Source organism: Pomacea canaliculata, linkage group LG7 (genome assembly GCF_003073045.1).
Source record: "Pomacea canaliculata isolate SZHN2017 linkage group LG7, ASM307304v1, whole genome shotgun sequence".
NCBI classification, from domain to species: Eukaryota; Metazoa; Mollusca; class Gastropoda; order Architaenioglossa; family Ampullariidae; genus Pomacea; species Pomacea canaliculata.
Window position 1 is genome coordinate 7,093,669 of NC_037596.1, and position 13,592 is coordinate 7,107,260.

At 38.4% G+C, this 13,592-nt stretch overlaps 3 protein-coding genes across 4 annotated transcripts; all 3 read left to right on the plus strand.

Moving 5' to 3' along the window:
• Nucleotides 1-2,607, plus strand: LOC112569277. The gene is made up of 5 exons (XM_025247022.1): nucleotides 1-190; nucleotides 619-757; nucleotides 1,659-1,750; nucleotides 2,073-2,135; nucleotides 2,396-2,607. Exons 1-5 carry the CDS (start codon nucleotides 139-141, stop codon nucleotides 2,398-2,400), a joined length of 351 nt encoding a protein of 116 aa, XP_025102807.1. The 5' UTR covers nucleotides 1-138; the 3' UTR covers nucleotides 2,401-2,607.
• Nucleotides 2,608-3,317: 710 nt separating this feature from the next.
• LOC112568889 lies at nucleotides 3,318-8,000 on the plus strand. 2 transcript variants are annotated; one of them, XM_025246401.1, is made up of 6 exons: nucleotides 3,318-4,627; nucleotides 5,300-5,441; nucleotides 5,728-5,819; nucleotides 6,013-6,075; nucleotides 6,963-7,037; nucleotides 7,526-8,000. In XM_025246401.1, exons 1-6 carry the CDS (start codon nucleotides 4,576-4,578, stop codon nucleotides 7,603-7,605), a joined length of 504 nt encoding a protein of 167 aa, XP_025102186.1. In that variant the 5' UTR covers nucleotides 3,318-4,575; the 3' UTR covers nucleotides 7,606-8,000. The 2 variants fall into 2 exon arrangements, with proteins under 2 accessions (XP_025102186.1, XP_025102187.1); XM_025246402.1 differs by lacking the exon at nucleotides 6,963-7,037 and having other exon boundaries at nucleotides 7,526-7,997.
• Nucleotides 8,001-8,607: 607 nt separating this feature from the next.
• LOC112568891 lies at nucleotides 8,608-11,314 on the plus strand. Its single transcript, XM_025246403.1, has 5 exons — nucleotides 8,608-8,766; nucleotides 9,195-9,336; nucleotides 9,681-9,775; nucleotides 10,182-10,244; nucleotides 10,892-11,314. The coding sequence occupies exons 1-5, from the start codon at nucleotides 8,715-8,717 to the stop codon at nucleotides 10,981-10,983; spliced, it is 444 nt and encodes a 147-aa protein (XP_025102188.1). The 5' UTR covers nucleotides 8,608-8,714; the 3' UTR covers nucleotides 10,984-11,314.
• Nucleotides 11,315-13,592: the final 2,278 nt, after the last annotated feature.

Consider the following 13,592-nt stretch of genomic DNA (forward strand, 5'->3'; position numbering starts at 1 on the left):
AACGTACACTACATATGTACACGATGGTAACATTTAACAGCCATTTCTCTGCACGCCAATTACTTGAGGGACGTTAGAACAAGTTACTTGCTGTTGTTTTCTTGTTTAGAAGCTAAACATTCAAGGTAAAGGAGAATCATGAACTTTCCGGGCATCCTCATTCCCGCCATTGTTGTCCTCGGTCTGTCAGGTATGTTCGTGAATTAGCTGTTTGATGTAGACACGAATTTCGCTGTCACACAGACCATATTATGTGCTTAACAAAGCCGGCAATACCTGATAGGTTTTAATCTATACTATATAAAGGAAATGAAGTTATATATTTTTATAACTTTTGTTTGTTTACATGTCACTATTATTGGTATGCAAGTTACATTTGTTTTCTTTGGACAAATAATACTATAATAATGTTAGTAAAATGTTGCTACACTTTAGTTCTTTTGTTAATTTTAGGCTATAACTTAAATCATAATGTCGTGAAAATAAGCAAATAATCTTTATATTTATTAACTGCGAGAAATTTTACTTTGTCAAAAGTTTATTAAATGCTACTGTCGGTTACTTGAGTGAAAGGTTTGCTCGGGCTTTGTACTTACACACCCGCTTGCCTGCTTTCAGTGGACGTGCAAGGTCAGTGCACCCAACGGGATGTGGGCACCATGATGGCCTGCACCATGCCTCACGCCTTCAGATTGTTTCATGCCATTGGGACTGGACAAAGCTGTGACAGAAACCGCATCACGTCTACGGTCTGCAGGTGGGATGCACTTCAGGACAGTGTGTGTGTGTGAATATATATGTGTGTGTGTGTGTGTGTTTCCAGATTTACGCTTCTTTTCTCTCTGTCTCTATATCATTATTTTGGTCTCTGATTCTCTTGTCTCTCAACCTTCGTTCTCTCTTTCTTTCATTCATTTTAGTACAAGTATACTAAAGTTACTGCTTTTTCAAACCATTACTCCACAGTATTCACCAGTACTCTGAGGTCCAAACAGGTCAAGTGTTGTGTGAATAACAGAGGTCTTTTTCATTACATTTTCATTGATGGACAGAGGAATACAAGTAGTGACGAACAGAAGGGTGGATGGATAGATAAATGGAAGAGATGGATAAATAGATCGAGAAAGAAAGCGGGGGTCCGGTCCCAACAATTATTATTATTAAACCTCGCCACAAAGATAAGAAATTTCGAGTCAGAGAGTGTCACCACTTAGAGCTGAGAGTTGCACCCAGTTGCATGACCATTTTCTCGTACACTTGCCAGACAGCTGTCTGAATCAGACGATTGGCTAAACAGTTCGGGAAGAGGATGAATCGCCAACTGGGAAGTCCTCAGCGACTGGTCCTTGCCAACTGATTTTGCATCCGGCGAATTACTTGACCCAAGAAGTGCATCCGTGCCAAACATCCGGGCAACACGCTATTCAGGACAACTGGCAGGACGAGATATTGCAAGCCTTCTGCGGGTTGCATGACTGTTGATGTCAACAAAAACATCTAGTTGATTGCAAGTTTTACTTAACGAGTGGGCAATGCTTTGTCAACACTCTCACAAACAAGTATCCGAGTACTAAATGGTCGATTGTTAGTTAGAGTTGAATTAGCGTCAAAGAATGTTTCCTTTCTTTCATTAATTTTGTCAAAATTTTCTTCTGCAGTGACTATGCGACCGTCGTCGCCTGCATCAACAGGAGATACGTGTCCAGAACTTGTCGCCCTTACGCCGTCAGTGAACTCAACTCACGACTCCGTATGTATTGCTATATATGAACTGATTCTTCTTTGATATGAATACTCAAAGAGTTCACCACATTTGAAATATAAATGAAGTAATTAACAAATATGTATCGGGTTATCTGTGTAAGTAAAATGAAAACTAGTGGCAGAGACAACAGTCAATTAAAAAGAAAAACTGGAATTTTGTGTGGGGATACAACGGATAAGGAAATTTAGGGCTAGTCATGTCAGAAAATTTTTCTTAGCATTCAGATATTATAAAACAATTATTATAAAACTGTGAATCAAGATACACGTGGATATTAAGGCCACACTTTGTGTTTTACTGTCCACAGCGCTCTCGTGTAGTGTGTCCGACCTGAGTCAGGTGTGCACCAACGCACCATCGTTCTTATCGCGTACGTTTGTTTGATTACTCGTTCATTTATTTTGTTTTGTTTAGTTTGTTTATTGGCATTCTAGGCCCTTTATGTGTTAAAAATTATTTGATATTTTTACAATACAACTATTATGTAAAGGGTGTCAACATTTTTGTTTAAGGTTTGTATGCGATGTCTCCCTTTGCACTCTTCGGGGAATTGCGATTTGAAATAACATTGCCTTTGCTGTATTTATAAACAATATGATTTCTGTGTTGACAAAAGTGGATCTGTTTCAGGCTAAATGGACCAACAGAAGATTGCTTGAAGACCAACGAAAATGTCTCAACCTGTTTAGGGATGTACAGAGAATCTGTTAAAGATGATGTTGATGAGACATGCTGCTTTGAACTTTTATTAGCTTCAGACAAATATGCATTCTCTCTCATTCATTGATATATGTGGGAATATAAAATCTAATCAAGTCCAAATAAAGACACAGAGGACAGTATTATTTTTGTACAATGTCAATCTGTGTGACTTAATGATCGACGGGCTGTGGTAGAGAGACAAAGATGTATGACAGAAAGTATGAGGGGTGATTGTGAATGAAGGAAAAAATAATAATAATAATAATAATAATAATAATAATAATAATAATAATAATAATAATAATAATAATAATAATAATAATAATAATAATAATAATAATAATAAAAGTAATAATAGTAAAAGCGCATTTTCAAACCAACAAATACAGGCTCAAAACGCTGTACAAAAATGTAAACACACATCTGGTCTCGAAAGCATAGTAAAAAACTAGTATGAATGCCATCAGCATTTATGCAATTCACAGACATTCCATTTTCCATTCCTGTTCTTTCGCTCTCTCTTTCTCTCTCTTTCTCTCTACGCACTACAGAAAAGTGTGTCCCAAGAGAACGACCCTAGCCTTACACCAATGACCCAACAAGCAGAGCAGGTGTCAGTAATAAGTGTCAGTGGAAAAGCTGAGAGAAGAAGGTTGTCTTGGAAAGAGGTGAGATGCCGCCTACACCAGGACCATGACCTTTCTTGCCTAAATGTGTATTATGTATTTTCAATTTTTTATTTTATCTACATGTGATTATAGTGATCGTTTCATCTTTGTTGTGGTCTAGAGGTTGGACAGGTAGGTCGTGTCCCGCCTCTGGCTGAGCGGGTGGGTGTGAGCTGTGTGAGCGGTTGTGCATCCGGGACGTTGGGGGTGACACGAGCCATTAGCGAGGCCTACGACAAGAATGTACAGCCAGTCCGACATCATTCTTACTTGTTATGAACGAAATAGCTGAGAAAATATTTTCCAATGGCAAACACGGAGTTGTACCCGGATCTGGTAGAATTATTTATCTTCATGTTTGCTGATGATCTAGCTCTACTATAAAGTACACCGATGGACCCTCAAAATCTCATGAATTGCCTTGTGACATTATGTCAAGAGCTTGGAGTAGAAATAAACTGGGATAAAAGTAGAGGTCTTTAGAAAGGGTACCACGCCTTGTTTTGCACTTTAAAGTACATAAATATACAAAGCCATTTTTCTTGCTAGTAGCCGTGGTTATATCCCTGAATGATAAATACGATTTAAACAACAGTATCTCACTGCGTTTAAGGTCCCTGTCAACAATTAATAACATACCAGAAAAAGTTTCCCACAAGTATTCAAGCATCAATAGAACTATCCCAACACGACATCTATTTTTCGAACCTTGGTGCTTCAAAACTTCTTTTTTCGCAACGCTGATTTACTCCGGCTTTATGTTCCTGTACGTCCCATCTGTGTCAGAGTTCAGAGTGTACACAGGAGGATCTGTCTCGAACACCAGCCACGTGACTTTCTCTCACGACCGGTCTGGACAACGAGACGGACACATCGTGTTGTGTTAGTTTTAATGACGCCTGAGTGTTTGAGGGAATCTTTTTATGGTATGTTATTAAATGTTGACAGCACCCGTAAAAGCAGTTTGTTTTGTATTTTGTAACTAGAGCACGTAGACCTCAGCGCATGTGTGAGAGCAGGGGTGCGGCACGTGACACACCCTTCTACCCTTTGTGCCTATGTGTAGGTTGTAGAAAAACAACCGAGAGCTTATTGTTCGAGACGGATACATCTTACCGTCCTGGATCCTGAAAAAAGTCATCCGGGACTACCTATCTACGCACAAAATGAATCCTCTTCATTTTTAACCTTCTAGTATGTCATCGAGAAATAATGCTGAAGTGGTTACTTTTATTGAAAGCAAACATTTGGAGAAAAAAGCACCCACCTGAAGTAAGGGGTTAACCAAAGCAGAACTTATCTCCCTAACCAAGTCGGAATGTATCCGGGCAGAGAACTCCTCATCCTTCACACAGTGAACAAAACACATTCGTCGTCTTTCATCGCCTCAGACACTTCAGTACAGAGGTAGCTGACAGTCTTTTTCATCGCTCATCAGTAATGAGTCGGTCGTGTGGTGTGGTGCCGGTGATCTTGGTCCTGATCCTCACTGGTAAGTGTCTTTGCTTTTCTTCAGTATGAGCGGGGGAAGGGAGGAGTTTCTGTCCTTCAGTTATTCTTCCTGCATGTCTCCTGTTGTGCTGTTCTTCCTGTTCTCTGCAGTTTTTCTCTCTTCTTCTTGTCAATTTTCCTTTGTATTATATCTCTTAAATGGTTGTTTTTTTTGTTGTTTTTGTTTGTTTGTTTTTTTGTTTTTTTGTTGTTGTTTTTTTTGCTGTTGTTCCTCTTTGTCTTTTTTCTATTTGCTCTTTCTTTGTCTTTTTATTGTTATTTTTCTTGCTTTTCTTCTTTTAATTCCTTCGTGTTTTTAGTTGTTTATTGCTGGTTGTTTTGTTTTTTTTTGTCTGTCTTCTACTTTGCTCATATTCCTCATATGGTTAGTATTAAAGTGATTGTAACGGCCAAATAAAACTGCTTAGAATCTCGTTAAGAGTAGGATCAGTTTGAATCTCATCTGTTTTCGCGTCTGTTCATGTGGAAAAATCTCTGAACTTTCCTTTTTTTTTTCAAAGTTCGTTCGCCTCACCCACCACATTATGAAACTATTACCCAGCTGTACTATGCCATGCAATTTACTTGCTAGAGAGACCAGCTGGGTAAGTAATGTTCTTCTGATCTTTATGCACAGAATAATTCAGCTGACCGGATGTTTTTCTGATTCTAGTGACGGGGACACAGGCGCAATGTACACAAGAAGAACTCTACACATTGTATCAATGCATTCTACCTTACAACACGAAGTTCATGCTAACATTTGGAACCGGGGGTTCATGCAACCGAGCTCTTATCTCTGAGGACGTGTGCACGTGAGTTATACAGACTCTACTTTTATAATTTATACATTGAAAACATTTTCCTCCCTCTTTCCCTCTAACAGCTCAAAAGACTCTATATTTATCCATTTACAGCTGTATCGCATGGGACCCGCTCATGGAAGAAATAAAATGCTTTATACGTGTCAAAGGTCAAGCTCTTTTTTTTTCTTCGGCGACCTGCCCGTGTTGGTGTACGCACAATGTCTACCAACACAACGTAGAGAGCTCCAACACAATTTAAGCTTTCACACTAATTTTTTGTTCTCGTGTACACCAGTGACTTCACCGACATTGTGGTCTGTGCCAACCAGAAAGACATTTCCAGAACATGTCGACAATACGCTCTGGGACAGATCGACCAATCTATGGGTATGGATCTCTGGCTCGAAAACGAGATAATGATGATGTGTGAAAACAGACATATATGTATGTAAATATATTTTAACATTTTTCATCTGCAGATAAAGTAAAAAAAAGAATATTGTGAATACTAATAATTGCAAAATGTAATGAGCTGCTCTTTGGAACCAGGTTCGTGAGAAACGCACTCTTCTTGTTACAGAAATTCCTTGTAAAATCCGTGACTTTGAAGAAGTGTGCAAGAAAGCACCAGCAATCGACAAAGGTAAGTCTTGGGATATCATACATAAGCACACACACTCACAGTTTTTCGTGCTTGATGTAACTTTTAATATATCAATCGCGCTGCATTTAATTTATTCTTACCTTTCTTAAATTTCTTTCTATATTCTTTAGATGAAATCTTGGAGGCCTTACTTAGCATGATATATGTTAAAATGTAAAATGTTTCCCACCACAAAGAGTCTACTGATCAGTATAGTAGTAGAATATTTGCGTTACAGTAATACCTAGACAATCGATGTATTAATATCAATAACAATAATAAACGTAAAATTTGGATAACCATTTAATACATAGAATCTTAATTATATAAACATCATATCGATACACTAATTAGTCTTCTTAAGTAATAAAACTTGCTATCGCAATGAAGAGGTGCATTTTGCCTGAATTGTATATTTAAAAAATACAATAATTAAAAAAGGAAACGCTTCAAAAGGGTTTATATGATTTTAAGATATTAATAGCCTTTTTGCTTACTCTTTCCCAATTAGTTCATCTTATCTAAATCGATTCTTTACTATATTTCAGTAGATGGGACTCTTGTTATGTAAAACATTGAAAGATTTGTAAGAATTTTTTATTTTAAAAAAACTAAATGATTATTTTTCGGCCACTTACGACTACGACCTATTGGGTGATAATCCAGTCAGTAAAATGACAAGGTGAGAAATGTAGTTGACTCTTCCGTGGAGGGAAATTTGAATCATAGAAACATCTCTATCTAAGGATCTATGTAACCGCCACTCAAGGATGTAGCAATTGTCTTCTGTATGGTAGGTGTGGACGATACACAAAACGAAGTCCTCTAGATTGTAAACCGACCTCTTATTCTCCTATTCGTCCTGTTAAGGTTGTTATGAATTACAGGCAGGCCTGACGAGAGGGGGGGACAGGGGGGTCTGGTGTACCCGGGCCCGCGGCTGTCAAGGGGGCCCGGCCTTGGTCAGTGGATTTTTTTTTTCTTCTTCTCCTTTTCTTTTTCTTTTAAAGAAAGGTCTAAGGACAGAACACCCAAGCATTACACATGCAGAAGTTGAGTTTGAGTGTAGATATTGAGATTCGAATTGTAAACATACATTATATACTGGGAAAATAATTTACGATTACAAGTACAAGGGGCCCGGAGAGGTCTGTCCCGGGCCCCGGGCTGGCTCTCGGCGGCCCTGATTACAGGACACTAATTACAATTAATCTTTAAATAATCCTGGGGTAATCTGACTTCTGCTTGATGCGTACGACTTCTGATCATGTAACTGCAAGCTGATGTATGGCGATTTCTGTTCCGTTGTCCGCTGACTTTTGGGGACATTTTTGGGATCAGTAAATATGGGAAACCCAAAACTAATGACCACAGACTATGAGAGAAATTATTGATAATTTTTTTGTCCTTGTGTTAGGGTTCTCCAAAAAGACTGTTGATTCTGTTTCAGGAGGTTGTGCCAGAGCTTCAGGCATCTCGCTGGGGCTGCTGGGAGCGGTCATTATTGTGTCCCTGATAGTGCATATGTAGCGGTCAGCGCGGTGAAGAAACGTGCAGGTGCAGCAAGTGTAGAGTGCAGAACTAATAAGAGCAGGCTGAGGTGTTGCATTTTTTACGTGAATCAAACAAGACTTGACATATATCCACACACCATCATACACAAAAATACGTCCTCACAGATAACTCTGTATTAATCTCTAAATTAAAGTAACCACGTTTGCATACTTAATAAAACAAATGTTCAATTCTTTAAATTTGACGTTTGGAGTTTTATGTATGTATGTTATGAATGAATTTACAAGTTTATCTGCCTCTTATTCTGTCACTATTCGCAAGTTTGAGGTTTTGTTGTGTTTCTTCATAATAATGGCAACAACTGAACTGCTCGTCCTTTACATCCCAGCCAGACAACTCCGCTCCTCGTCTGATGATCGCCTCCTTACTCTTCCTGTCTACACAACAACATCATATTGACACAGGATGTTTAGTTATTGTGCAGCGAAGCAATTGAACTCTCTCCCTGTACATATCCGCCACCTACCCACTATTGAATCATTTAAACGTGCACTGAAAACACACTTCTTCTGTAAACATTGCTCCTAACAACCTTTCCCATAATGCTAGTCCTTTGTCACACCCTTCCTTTTGCAATATCACGTTACTCTCAGCTCTTGTTCTTGTCATTTGGTTCCTCTTTGTGTTTCCTGTATTTGAATTTATTCTTCGTTTAGTGCGGTTGTTTATTCTTTTATAGTTGATATGTTTTTTGTTTGTTTTCCTGTCCGTCGTATGTTGTCCATGTTTCGTCCTTGTTCTTAAGCGCTAAGAGCATGCTCCTTAGGAGTGTGAGTATTATGCTTCACAAATTTTGCATGCATTATTATCACTAGAAACAATATACAGGAACAGACAAACGCGCAGTAAGTTAAGTGTCAGTTGAGACCTGCGCCGTTTCTAACTGGACATCCTAGTGTGAGGTTAACCAGAACGGAACTTTCGGCCCTAACCGGAAAGCAGTATCTCCGGGAAGAGACCTTCTCATCCTTCACACAGTGAGGAAGACACATTTGTCGTCTTTCATTGTCTTAGACACCAGCACAGAAGCTGCTGACAATCCTTTCTATCGCTCAACTGCAGCAATGAGTCGGTCGTGCGGTCTGGCGCCGGTGATCTTGGTCCTGATTCTCACTGGTAAGTGTCCATTGCTTTACTTATGTATATGGGTAGTTTCCGTTTGATTTTCTTCGTGTCTATCTACTATTGTTCCTGTCTCCTGCTCGGTTGTTCGTACTATACTCTGAAGTTTTCCTCTCTTCTTGTTATTTTGGGGTGGCCCGAAGGCTCAATGGTTACCGCCTGTCACCAATACTGTGAGGAAGGGCTGTCCTGGGTTCAGATCTCGTCTCGGGCACGCTGTTCTTTCTTTGCATGTGGTATCTGTTTACAGGGCTGGATACTTTTTACTTTTTACTTTTTACTGCTTTTTACTTAGCCTTAGTTGCTGGCTCGGCGTAAAACACAATTGACTTGTTAGAGACAAACTAGCTGTGGAAGTCACGTGCTTCTCATCTCTATACACAAAATAACTAAGCTTCCAAATCTTCTTTTTCTGCTTCCAGTGACGGGGACACAGGCGCAATGCACTGAGCGAGAACTCAATACATTGTTCCTATGTATTGTACCTTACAATGATAAGTTCTTGCAGACGATTGGAACTGGAGATTCATGCAACCGAACTCTTATCTCTGAGGACCTGTGCAAGTGAGTTATACCGACTCTGCTTCTTCATTGAATACTTTGTACATCAAAACATTCTCCTTGCTCTCTCCCTCTCTCTAACAGCATAAAACACACACACACACATACATTCTCTTGATAAATGGAAAACAGCACAATTTTCTTACAGTTATCCACTTATTTGTCTGTGCATGTGACCCGCTAATGGAAGAAATAAAAATTCTGAAAATGTCAAAGTTCACGCACTTTTCTTCTTTTTTTTTTTTTTTTGGCGCTCTGCACGTGTTGGTCTACGCTCAATGTCTACAAATGTCTAAAAAAATTAAGCTATTACAATAATCAAATTTTATACTTGATATATATTCCAGTGACTTTGCCGCCATTGTGAACTGTACCAACCAGAAAGACGTTTCCAGAACAACATGTCGGCCACACGCTGTGGAACAGATAAATCCAAATATGGGTATGGCTCTCAGTCTGAAAAACATAATGATGATCATATGTAAACACGCATAGATATATGTATATAAATAATCCACAGAAAAAGTATAGTACATGTATGTGTAAATAGGTGTAAACATATATACAAGCTCAACACATCCAGCAAATGATAGATAAAAACTTTTTTTAGACTAGCATCTGTTGTTGTTGTTGTTGTTGTGGTGGTGGTGGTCTTTTTTAGTAAAGTGCTTTGCGCCCGTCTTTAACGGTGGGGAATATCGCTAAGCAAAATCAACATATTAGTAGTAGTAGTAGTACTAATATTTCAAACACTTTACCTGCAGATCAAGCACATTATAAAAAGATTACTGTGAATACTAATAGTCACAAAAATTAATGGGCTGCACTTAGGCCTCTTTTTATTACAGAAATTCCTTGTAAAATCCCTGACTTTGAAAATGTGTGCAAGAAAGCACCAGCAATCGACAAAGGTAAGTCTTACAAATAATGTACAATAAAACGTGAACTATTTCAAAAAATGGTTTATATGATTTCAAGATATCCTTAACATTTTTGCTAAATCTTTGCTAATTAATTCATCTTTTTCTGAATGTATTTACAAAATCAAGCCATTATACGTGACTCTTCTTAGGTAAAACATTCGAAGATTTCTAATATGTTTCTTTTTAATCTAAAGAAACTCTAAATGCATATTTTTCTGCCACATACGACTACGAACTATTGGCGATAATATGGTCAGTAAAATGTGAAAGTTGAGAAAAGCATTTAACACTTCTGGGGATGTAATTTTTAAATCAGAGATCATCTGTGTCTGGATTTTATTTACCCCAACTCAAAGTTCTAACAAGTCCTCTGTACAGGTACGTTGACCATACACAAAACGAAGTCCTCTAGATAGTAAAGCGACCTTCTATTCAAGCCTCGAGCTGTTGAGGCTGTTTCCAAATACAGGACCCTAAATAACTTTCAATCTTTCTATAAACCTGAGATAATCTCACTTTTGCTAAATAAAAAGTAAAAACTCAAAACTGATGACCACAGACTATGAGAGTATTAAATTTTGTCCTTCAGTTAGGCTCCTCCAAAAAGACTGAAAAGACTGTTGGTTCTGTTGCAGGAGGTAATACCGGAGGAGGAGCTTCAGGTGTTGGCATCTTGCGGGGGCATCTGGGAGTGGTCATTATTGTATCCCTGATAGCACATATGTAGCGGTCAGTGCGGGGAAGAACTCAGGGAATCTCACTGCAATGATTTCCCCTGCCACAGCCACCCCTATTTCACGGACCCTCTTTTATACCCACTCGTAACCGCACCCCTAAAAAGGAAGCAGCCACAGATCAGAGACAATAGAGACAATGATTCATCTTGTTCACAGAACAATCGTGACATGCGAGATTCAGAGTTGAAAACCACCGACGTATTAATGAGCTTCAACATTCTTTCATTCTCTTCCTTTTGTCTCTCGTTTAAACTTTAGAATTAGTGACTAAAGGAGACTACATGTCCCCAAGTATTGTAGTAAACACTTTTGAGACCAGTACTTGTGTAAAATTCGAATTTTGTGTGTGTGTGCAGCTGAGTTCTGGAATGCGACCAGTAGCGTGTGTTTTATCTCTCGATTTTTCAAGCTGTGAATGATGGATAATAAAAGAAAAAATTTGATGTTTTCGCATTAAAAAATGTATCTTTATTAATGATAAGATTTATAAATCCATGCATAATTAGAAAAGTGAAACCCATCATTAACACAGCTTGTGATCTCCCATTTGCTGAATTTCTATAAATGCATAAAATGAAGTACGTTAATTTATGTCTATATAAATATATGTTGCTATGAGCCAAAACACATAATAAACCTGCATGGATTGAGGAAGAAAATCATGTTGTTGTTTTTTTTCCTTTTTGTTTTGTTTTGGAAAGGGGTTATCGGTAAGACACCGTGTTCTTTGAGAGAAAACGGAATTTATCATTTGGAAGTCAACTGTGGTTTTGTCTCGTCTTTATGAGAAATGATATCGCAGGGACGACCATATTTCATCTGGGACATGACACATGAAGTAAAGAGAAAAGAGGTATTTAAGGCTTTCACTCAATTGTTTCTTTCAAACTGCTGATTGTTCAGTTATTACTTGGTTTACAGTGTGCGCTGAGTGCAAGCTGCCACTACTTAACTCTAGCTAGTAACAAAAAGTTTTGTGACCTGAATGAGCCGTTCAAGTTCAAATCTCAGATGTACCTATCATCGACTCACTCAGCATTTTTTCTACTCGCAGTTTGTTAAAAGTAGGTATAAACATGTATTTAACCCTCTAACAGACCCAAACCGAAGCTTCGATCGCTATTTATAAAACGTGAACCGTTTATCTCAACATTTTTAAATTTCTTGACCTTTACACTTTAGTGGTGGACTCATAGTGGACGATGAATTTGAGTGTTTTATGGTGTACTTATTTTGGCTGGTATCTTTAAACCTCAGGATGAAGCGATAGAACGGTTGTGGAGCAAGAAGCACGGGAAAGCTATTTCTTTTTCCCAGACGCCGTGCTCATAGCTAGATTTGTGTAATTGAGGAGAGGGCTTTCGATTTGATAATGTTGCTGAACGACGTCAAAGGCTACTTGAAGAAGAGCTATCACCAACTGGATTAATTTCTAAAATATTATGTTTGGGTAGATAACTTAAAAGAAAGTTACGAATACGATTCCGCAGAAAATGTGACTGTTGAGGAACAAATATAGTTGTCTCCAGGAGCAGGTGTCCTTTAAAACAATATATTCCCAGCAAGCCAGGGAAATATAGTATAAAAATCAGCACAACGTCATATCACGAACTAATATATATGTTTTGAAGTATACATGGGAAGAGCTGATCAACCCAGAGAACAGATCGAGCCAGGGTGAAAGATCAGTTGTGTTGGACAGGATCTCTGAGCTGGAAAATAGTGAAAGGAGTGCAACGAGTGACAACTTCCTCAACAGCTTGTGGATGGGAGAGAAACTTCTTACTAAGAAGCTTATCTTGCCGGGGACCATTCATAAAACCAGAAAAGAGTATATCCTCGTGCTCTTACAGCAACAAAAGGGAGGCAAATACTACACTCTTAGCTTTTCACGATCATGGGATGCTGGCTTCTTATTTCCCAAAGAAAGCCAAGGTAATATAGTGTACTATTACTAGAGATAGTATAATTTCATTGTCTTGAATCTGTGTTTGCATGCATGGTCCACAAGGGCAAGATCGAATTCAAAAAGAACTCAATGCCACAGAAATCATAGAAACCAACTATTTGAGACACAAGCGTTTCAGAATACAGGTCCAAGTAGGAACATCTCTCGAATATATGAGAATATGCTTCGTAGATAAGTATGTTAGTTCCAAAATCTAAATAAATATATGACATCTTACAAAAAAAACCAACTGTATTGTCGAAACTATCATTTTAATCAAATGGCTATTAAGACTTATTTTATTGCTAGCAAGCTGTATAGGAATGTATGGCAGTCAATCCAATATGGCTGACAACGTATAGCTACTTTATTAGAAACAAGTCGCAATAGCTGGGATTCAAAGATGCGACTTGTCGCTTGTGTCTTCCCTGTGATAAATTTTATGAAAGCCATTATTTGTCAACAGTTTAGTAAAACTGAGTGAAATATTTAAAGAGTCCACAAAGATCATTTCTTTGGTTCTATGCTGGCTAGGAACACGCCTCATGAGCTAATTGCAAATGGCAATTGCAATTTCGCCAGTGCTCAGATTTTCTAATGCAGCGTTTTGTGTTAGTACAGACGTTTTCATGGTTACCGAGAGTTGCAAGA

Bases quoted from the DNA above. Each gene is read 5' to 3' on its own strand.
- LOC112569277 (XM_025247022.1), top strand. From the start codon at position 139: ATGAACTTTCCGGGCATCCTCATTCCCGCCATTGTTGTCCTCGGTCTG. The intron at 191-618 runs GTATGTTCGTGA...GCCTGCTTTCAG, and splicing joins TGTTGTCCTCGGTCTGTCAG to TGGACGTGCAAGGTCAGTGC. The intron at 1,751-2,072 runs GTATGTATTGCT...TACTGTCCACAG, and splicing joins TGAACTCAACTCACGACTCC to CGCTCTCGTGTAGTGTGTCC.
- LOC112568889 (XM_025246401.1), top strand. From the start codon at position 4,576: ATGAGTCGGTCGTGTGGTGTGGTGCCGGTGATCTTGGTCCTGATCCTC. The intron at 5,442-5,727 runs GTGAGTTATACA...CGTGTACACCAG, and splicing joins ATCTCTGAGGACGTGTGCAC to TGACTTCACCGACATTGTGG. The intron at 5,820-6,012 runs GTATGGATCTCT...TTCTTGTTACAG, and splicing joins ACAGATCGACCAATCTATGG to AAATTCCTTGTAAAATCCGT.
- LOC112568891 (XM_025246403.1), top strand. From the start codon at position 8,715: ATGAGTCGGTCGTGCGGTCTGGCGCCGGTGATCTTGGTCCTGATTCTC. The intron at 8,767-9,194 runs GTAAGTGTCCAT...TTCTGCTTCCAG, and splicing joins CTTGGTCCTGATTCTCACTG to TGACGGGGACACAGGCGCAA. The intron at 9,337-9,680 runs GTGAGTTATACC...TATATATTCCAG, and splicing joins ATCTCTGAGGACCTGTGCAA to TGACTTTGCCGCCATTGTGA.